At 39.9% G+C, this 8,280-nt stretch overlaps 1 protein-coding gene across 6 annotated transcripts in view; it reads left to right on the forward strand.

Annotated features, from left to right (window-relative positions):
- Window positions 1-8,280, forward strand: part of sema6cb (semaphorin 6Cb) — a 146,238-nt gene that overhangs the window by 93,003 nt on the left and 44,955 nt on the right. For all 6 annotated transcript variants that reach the window (XM_005739218.1, XM_005739222.1, XM_005739223.1 and 3 more), the window contains 4 exons: window positions 1,128-1,184; window positions 1,581-1,682; window positions 6,972-7,062; window positions 7,986-8,108. In XM_005739218.1, coding sequence (XP_005739275.1) covers window positions 1,128-1,184; window positions 1,581-1,682; window positions 6,972-7,062; window positions 7,986-8,108 — 373 coding nt within the window. The remainder of the gene's footprint in view (window positions 1-1,127; window positions 1,185-1,580; window positions 1,683-6,971; window positions 7,063-7,985; window positions 8,109-8,280) is intronic.

An 8,280-nucleotide genomic window follows, 5' to 3' on the forward strand; every position in this document is an offset into this window, starting at 1 on the left:
AAAAAAAAAGAAAGTGGAAATGAAATAATACTAACTTTGTAGATGTACCCTTAACAATTAAAATGCAAATCTATTCTTCATAAGTTTTGCTATACTGAAAGCTGTCTGAGGAAAATTGAGAGGCAGCCACAAGAAATGGAGAACAAGGTGCCTGTGGGATGAATTGTGCTTCAGGGACTTGTGGTCCAGCTGAAGTGAAACCTCAGCTTCAGTAAAGATTCAAGATGCATTTTAAACCAGTGTTGCTTTCTGTGAAGCTTTAGCAAAGACATAAAAAATATGCACGGCACTGTACAATATTACTTTAACCAAGTATGGCATTGGATTTGTGGCAAATATTTTCGTTTGGTGTGGACACATTTACCTAAAGCTCATTTCACTCAAAAATGTATGTTATTATGTGGCAACGAAGAGAACTCTCGGTCTGGATATCGACCAACTGCACAGAAATATTGAATACTTCAATATTGGCAGCCTTCCACTCAAGCTAGCCAATTTGTTCCCAGACAGCCAATTGAGCCATGCAGCTCTTATCTGCTCACATGCTATTGAGAAATGAGTTTAAATAATTCCAAGTATTTAGCCTGGTATTGATAAGTTCTGAGAAAATTTGGCCACTAAATTAGTCAGCAGTTGATGGGGGAACATTAATCCTTCAGCTGGCAGAGCTTGTTAACAAGCTGATGGATCTTTTTCAATAAAAGCCCGCTGAACGACTAGCACGGCTACAAAAAGTGTATTTTGTCGTGTCTACAAAATAAGGACAGGGCTTTTGGCCAGCAGGTTAATTGAAGCTAATTGACTCCTCCTTATATAGACAGTGAAGTGTTGCAAGCAGCGCTTTGTGTTTTGTTTCACTCGTGTGTGCCTTTTCACAGATCCAGAGGTTTTTTTTTTTTATCACTGAGGCACCACAACTGCCCACTGATGAGCTGCTCGAGCCGCAGCAGGCATCGCTGATATTTCTCTGTTTGCTTGTTTTTCTCCACAACAGTTTATTGAAATTAATGAGATTTTCATCACAGCTGTCTCGTAATAGCACTTGAACGATTGGGAGCAACAAAAGCTGGGATGGTGAGAAGCAGCTTGTCTTTGAGCTGACAGTTGGCTCTCTGTTCATTTTTCAGAAACTGACTTGGAAGACGAAGGATGTGGAGAAATGCACTGTGAGAGGGAAAAACAGCGTGAGTATAATCTTCCAGACACATACACATTCTCATCTCGTTCTGTTTTCGGTCTTGGGTTTCACTTCTTAGGTCTTCTGTTCTCTGTATTTGCCTCTGCCTTCATTTCCTGAACAAGAGAAGCTTTCTAATGAGCAAAAGTAGTGTGCAGGTAGCTTATCAGAAATGCAGCCATCAGGAGAGACATACTTGAGTTTTTTGGCATCACATTTTTCTCTCCAGAGCAACGGTGAAACCCCAAGAATCACCCCGAGGATTACGATAATGACTGTGAAAACGCAGAAAACTTGTTAACCTGCTACAACTCCTTCTTTGATTGTGTTTTTGCCGTGCCAGGACCCACAACGGACCGGCTTTATGATGTGCAATAATGTCCAGGTCTTTTTCTCCTGACAGGATGAATGTTACAACTACATCAAAGTTCTGGTACCACGCAATGACGAGACGTTATTCGCCTGCGGCACCAACGCTTTCAATCCCACCTGCCGTAACTATAAGGTAGGAAACCGTACTCCCGTGTGCCGCTGTCTGGCCTCAATTACAGATAAGAGATCATATTACAGCTGTTATGAGGTTCCCTATACTTGTATATTTTGTCAGCTGGATGCTGTTATTTGATTTGCTAATGGAAATGACAAAGTTTAAGCTAAACTCATGCCACATTAACACCTCACGGGCTTCGTGTGCAAGTCATCAGGATGACAGTTGAAACCTTAAATTCAAATTTTATTTGTCTCATACACAGTACGATATGCAGTGAAATGCTTAGACAACTGCTCGTGACCTAAAATAAAAGACTATGAATAGGACAGGAAATAAATAGGGTCAATTTAACTAGGAAAGAATAAAATAAGACATAAAAATTAAAGTTAAACATAAAATAACTGTACAACAAAATACACAATATAGAAAATATATAAGAATATATGAAGAAATATAGAACAGTAAGAGCAGCTGTACGAGTAATAAGGAGCCACATGCATCACAAGCACTACAACATATTGAAGTTAGATGGCAGAACTTGAGTGATTGTGTGGTGGTGCTTGAAATCCTCTATTGACATCTGTGATAAAATATCTCATAGGTTTGATATTTGTTTTTATGAAATAGAAAAACATGTCATGCACACTTATGGAGAACATGCCCTTAAGGTTGGGTAATAAATAAATAGCTGGCCAGAGTGTCTTGGAGAATAACACCTTACAGCAGCTGCACCAGAGATAATTACAATGTTTCATCATAATATAATAGAGCAGTTTGAACAATTGAACTCTACAGCATGCATACATTAATTTACTATTAAAACTGGTCAAATGATGAATTGCATAAAGTGGATTAAAATAAAGGTCAGGCATGCGTATGGAGCCCTGATTATTGTAAATAAGCTGATGCAGTACATCTGTAATAGTCAGCTAGAGCTCGAACAATAGATTTAAAAAAATGTTAGCAGCACTTGGGGAAAAAAGACATCTACTGTGATGTAACACCCACAAACACTGCCACAAAGAGAGGTCGTTCCAGGTTGAATGCAGCATTCGTCAGCTTTAAAAGAAGTCTGGCAGTCAGCACTTCAGCGATAATACAACAAACAGCTGTGAGCTTAAGCTACAGGCACGCCTAAAAAGATAACTGGAAAAACTGATTTAAGACATCAGCAGAGGCAGAGTGAACACGCAGGCTGAATGCAGACGAAATAAAGAACCAACTCTTAGATGTTGAAATAAACACACACAAATATGGAGCCCAAACATTTAAACATTAGCAGAGTATCTGTACTTAAATATTACTGCAATGTATTCCCATATTTGTGTTGTTACATAGACTTCAAACTTCGATGTTGATAGAACAACGTGTTGGTAAAACACGAAGAGCAGACTGTTGACTGAACACAAAGTATGCTGATGGTAGCTTGATTCATACCTCTTAGACAGCAAAGCTGAACGAGTGGGGAGTGGGAATATCAGGGACCATAATGGCACAAAGTTTGAGGCAATTCCATGCTAGTACATGAGGCTCTCAGATGCACCTAGCCTCCCTGGTTACCCCTCCACTTTAGAGATAAATAACAGTGTTTATAGCCAGCTGAAAGCACTATATTTTAGCAGGAGCACAGGTACAATTTTTGTGCGGACAATGTGAGTGTAAGTCTTCCGCAGTTTGAGGACTATTGGGAAAAACCTGACAGGAAGCAGTGCAGTGGAAGCTCTGAGGTGACATCACAGCTCTGGACTGGGATTCACAGCAGGCTATTAGAAGAGAAGGGAGTAGACGTCCTACAGCACCGACTGTAAATCTAAGGGTGTGGGGGAGTCTGCAAACCAAAGAGGAGTTGAATAACTCTAGACTTTAGTTTTTATAGTTTTCTTCTTCTCCCCAGTGCGCTAACCCACAAAGTAACTCCTGGGGTTTCCAACAGTCCACAACATTAGAAATGAATTAGAATTAAACATTTTCAAAATAAGGGATTATTTTGAAGAAGCATAATGGATCTGCTGTAGAGAGCAAAGTAAAAACGTTTTCTGATGGCTCCTTGTTTCCTGGTGGATGCATACTAAGAAGTGTAATTAACAATATTTAACCAAGTGCAGTGCATAAAGATAGCTGTTTAATTTCTTACTTTTGTAAAACAAAAAATAACCTGCCAGATGTTTAAAATGAGAGTCGTCCTCACTGCAGCATGATTATGTCTAGTTTTGGGAAATCGGAAGTCATTCTACTGAACGATGCTCAGTCTCGTCTCGGGGCTTATAGACGCAGGATCTCCACAGGCTGATGTTTGCTTCCAGGATCAAATCCTGTCTCAGTCATGTCCTGAAGGTCCTGTAGAGAAGTTGATATAAAATGTTTAGAGAACTGCGTAGCGACCTACATTCACACATTATCATCGTCTCCCTGCCACAGACTCAATTTTGGTAAAAAGAGCAGCTTTACATTTTTACTAAAACACATCCACACGCTCGTTCTCTCTGCAGCCTCCAACGCCCTTTTTTTTCTGACAAGAGATGACTATCCACACAGCTGGGGAGAGAGGGAGGAAGTGTAAATCATATCAAGGAATCTGTCTCTGGGAATCCACGAAAAATCTGTGGAAGACAGTAGGGGATTGGGTCAGAGGCGTGTGTGTGTTGTTCAAAGAAACGAATGGATGCCCAGCCATGCACTGGCAGCTTGACTGACCAGGCTGCTGAGACAGCTGGTGTGTAGACAACAGTGAGGCTGTCTTCAGCATGCGGTTACGATACAACTAAACCTTGAAGCATCAAATCCGTCTGTCTTCATGTGCCCACTGGGGTAACGACCCTACAGTCACTGCACAACTTTACTGAATCCTAATTTCTCTCTGATGTTCTCTCTGAAATATGTTTTTGGGGGATTAACAAACTGCTGTGAGGAGAAGTTGGCTGAAAACTGGTGATTTTTATTCAGATGTAAACAGAATTAATTCTCGCTTAAAGAGGACCAATCTTCAGATGATTACTGATTGGGAACTGAATGGGACTAACCATGTTTGTTTTGTTTTCTTTGTTCAAAGTCCTCCTGATTGTATTAATGTTTTCTTCTCATTAGTTACACCATTTAGTAACATCAGAATAATTTTCTTGATGAATTTTCGGGGTTCAAGGTTTCTTAGAGGTTGAAAGCTTCCATGGATGCGAGATTCCGAGTCTATTTTGGAGAATTAACTTACTTCGTAAGTAATGAACAAATACTGTGGAATGCACCCAGTTCCTTGCAAACATTCCCAGTGTTGAAAAAATGCCCCAAAATTGCTTCTTTTTTACCAGTCTTACATTAAAATTTTTAACCATGTTTGTTTATTTAAAGATTTTTTTTTTGAGAGGCATGTTTTTAATTTGCTTTTTCCTGTTTTTCTGCCTTCTCTGATTCGTTAAGCTGTAAAACACATTAACAGCACTTTATCTTTACTGCTGTTACCTTCACTTGTGCAACTCTTCACCTGTATTTTTGTGAAAAGCACTATTTACCAAATCTAATCAAAGTTCACCTTTTAATGCTGAACAAGAGGCACATTCAAAAAAACGAACTACAGCAGTGTAATTCTTTTTATTACTGCAACAGCAGCACAAAATAAAAATCTCAGTCAAAGCACTTGAAGCTACACCAAAGTGATATTTGGGGCAGAGCTGTTGTGCTGGATTACATCAGCTTCAGGAGTGTAGTGTAGCATAAACACATACTCTGTTAAGAATCTGAAGTGTTTTGTACAAATCCCTTGAGACATTTATGCACAATTTAGAAGGCAAAAGTCTATTGTAAGGTTTTGTCTTGCTTATTTTCTCCTCTACTGCATGATCTTATTGCCAAATGTACAGGGAGCAGGCAGCCATTACCCCACCAGAAATGTGAAGTAGTTTTTTATAGCTAAACTGGTGTGAACGAGCTCAGTCACAGGGTGCTGTTGCACCACAGTTAGCTGTGTGGCTGCGCTGGAGAATGGATTACAACCCATTTCCGGTCTTGCGTATTGCCACAAAAGCAAAGTCCGTAAAGAGTAGATACCAACCAATGTTCCCTTAACCTCAACTCATCGCGAGTGAATGAATAGTGGCATTGTAAAGCGCTTTGGGTGCCTTGAAAAGCGCTATATAAATCCAATCCCTTATCGCGGCCTGGAACAGCAGCCTAACTCTAACTTAACCCTAAGCTTACAAAACATATCCGTACCTGACAGTGTGAACGTGAAGTGGTCTTGTCATGTCTCTTGGAAAACAGCACCTGCTGGGGAAAGTGGTTTACCATTTAAGTGCAGGAGAAAAACACACTGGCTTGTATTTTTTAAAAACAATCTCTCGTGGGGAACACTTAGCTCGGGACGCATTGAAACTTGTTTTGGTGAAGCATTTGCACACAGGGAGGTGGGTGCTGTCATGAAATGGGTAATGCCTATCAATCGAGAAAAACATGAAAACTGTAAGAGACATTCACAGTCCAGGCTGCCTGAAAGAGCATTGTTTTTTTTTTAATATTCTGAATATTGTAACGTGCAAATATAGGTTTAGATAAAAGTTCTTCCCTTTTAAAAAAATGCAATATATATTCCCCTAAATGCAGAGCATATGTCTTGTATTGCTCTTGTTATAGTTGTGTAACTGTTAGGTTATCATGTCTACTCCACATTCATGATCTCTCTATTTAGTTTTGTAGAAAGGACCGAGTTTGACAATCATCTTGCAGAACAACAATAGAACAGCAATTACACAAAGCTATGTGTCGAACAAGCCTGAAAAATCCAGGCCAACGTGTTTATGGACTGTTAACGCGGTGTATGTGTGTCAGTCACCTTGTTGACACAGAGGGCGGTGAAGTCGCTCTGCTGGGTTTCTCTTGTTGTTGTGTTTGAGGCTCGCAACCTTGTTAACAGCAGGGGCTGGAAAAATAGCAGCTTTAATATCTGTGCCTGAGAGATAAACTGGCCTCTCTGCTTTCACACATCTTTTATGGAAATGACCTGTATACAATACACCAAATAAAACTAATCTTTATGATGCATGTGTTGCCTTTCATTATTACACAGTGATTTGATACACCTCCTTTGCGTCCAACTGCAATTCTCACTGCATTAAAGACTTTTGGTGTTTGAGGCTGATTGATTTTTTTTTTCTCTTTCTGTCAGGGCAGAAACAACCTCGTGGGTTTATAAGTGTAAACAGCGGTGTTGTTTTCTTGTTTACAACTGTCACTCTGTGTTTTATAGCCCATTCTTCTGTTGGGTTAGCTTTGAAGCTTTGTATACATCCTTGTAAAGCTGCTTCATTTCTGTCCTAGATGTCGACACTGGAGCAGGAAGGGGAGGAGGTGGTGGGACAGGCTCGATGTCCCTTCGAGTCCCGCCAGTCCAATGTCGGCCTTTTCGCAGGTAAGTAGTGACCCAGATGATGTTCAAACTTGAAATCTCACAGGTTCAGGTTTCTCACTGCTGATGATCTGTGCTGTGACATTTTTATTATATAGGTCAGGCTTGGAGTAATGTTTTTTTTCTTTTTTAATCAAACTAGCGTTTATTAAATGAACTTGAAGTCGGGTAAAACGATGTTCGTAGTGGACTATATTCAGAAGAAGTCACATATATTTTGCCTGTTTTGTTTTGTTTTTTATATTAACCTTGTGAAAATATGTTATAAATGTATTAGAAGGGGGTGGAACAATAGGAAAATGACGTTCATCTTTCAGAAACAGAAGAGGATGGTTTGCTAAAAGTAGGTAGCTGTTACATGTAAAGGACCATTTCTAATCAATAGGCTTAAACGTGTAACTGCACTTGGCGTTCTGTCTCTCTGACGTGGTAATTGGATACTAAGATAATAATATATAATCTGCTAAACTGCATGTTAACTTCAATTAGTGCCTCATTGCAAGTGTGTCTCAGTAAGAGTCTGAGCTAAAAGCCTGAAATGTCGATATAATTGAGTATCTTGGCATAAATCATCAGATGGTATAATCTGAAGTTTCCTCTTCACAGATCCCGGTTTGTGGTTAGATTTACTGCTTTATGAACATAGCAGTGAAGCAAGTTGATACATTGTGAACACATCAGGGTCAAGTTCAGGGAAGAGAGAGCCAAACGTACACTCAACCCTGCCAGGTTTCCACTGACATTTATGCAAAGTTCACACAGGCTGTTATTGAAGCTCGCATAGTCTCCTACAACTGCTCTCCTTAGCCTCCTTTTAAAGAGGAATAAAAGTCACCTGTGACCAAAATAGACACTTAAGAGAAGTGGGTTAGTGGGAATTGTGATCCTTGACTGTAGTTCTCAATAACTTTTTTCCCTTTTCTCAGGTGGTGATTTCTACTCTGCCACCATGACTGACTTCTTGGCAAGTGACGCAGTTATTTACAGAAGTTTGGGTGAAAGCAGCCCCGTGCTGCGTACAGTGAAGTATGACTCCAAATGGCTGCGAGGTGAGAAGCCAATGCGATAAGGTGTAATGTAATAGCATATCAAATGCAGCTGTGGCTCTGTAATGCGGTTGGTGGTAGGTTAAGGAAATGGAAGATTTTCTGATATGGCGTGGGATCTGAGACCTTGTTTCATTTCAGATGACATCCTAAATGTGTAAACTACTAAAATTCA

The sequence above is a fragment of the Pundamilia nyererei genome, unplaced genomic scaffold, assembly GCF_000239375.1.
Source record: "Pundamilia nyererei isolate P.nyererei 1_Seehausen unplaced genomic scaffold, PunNye1.0 scaffold00090, whole genome shotgun sequence".
Lineage (NCBI taxonomy): Eukaryota > Metazoa > Chordata > Actinopteri > Cichliformes > Cichlidae > Pundamilia > Pundamilia nyererei.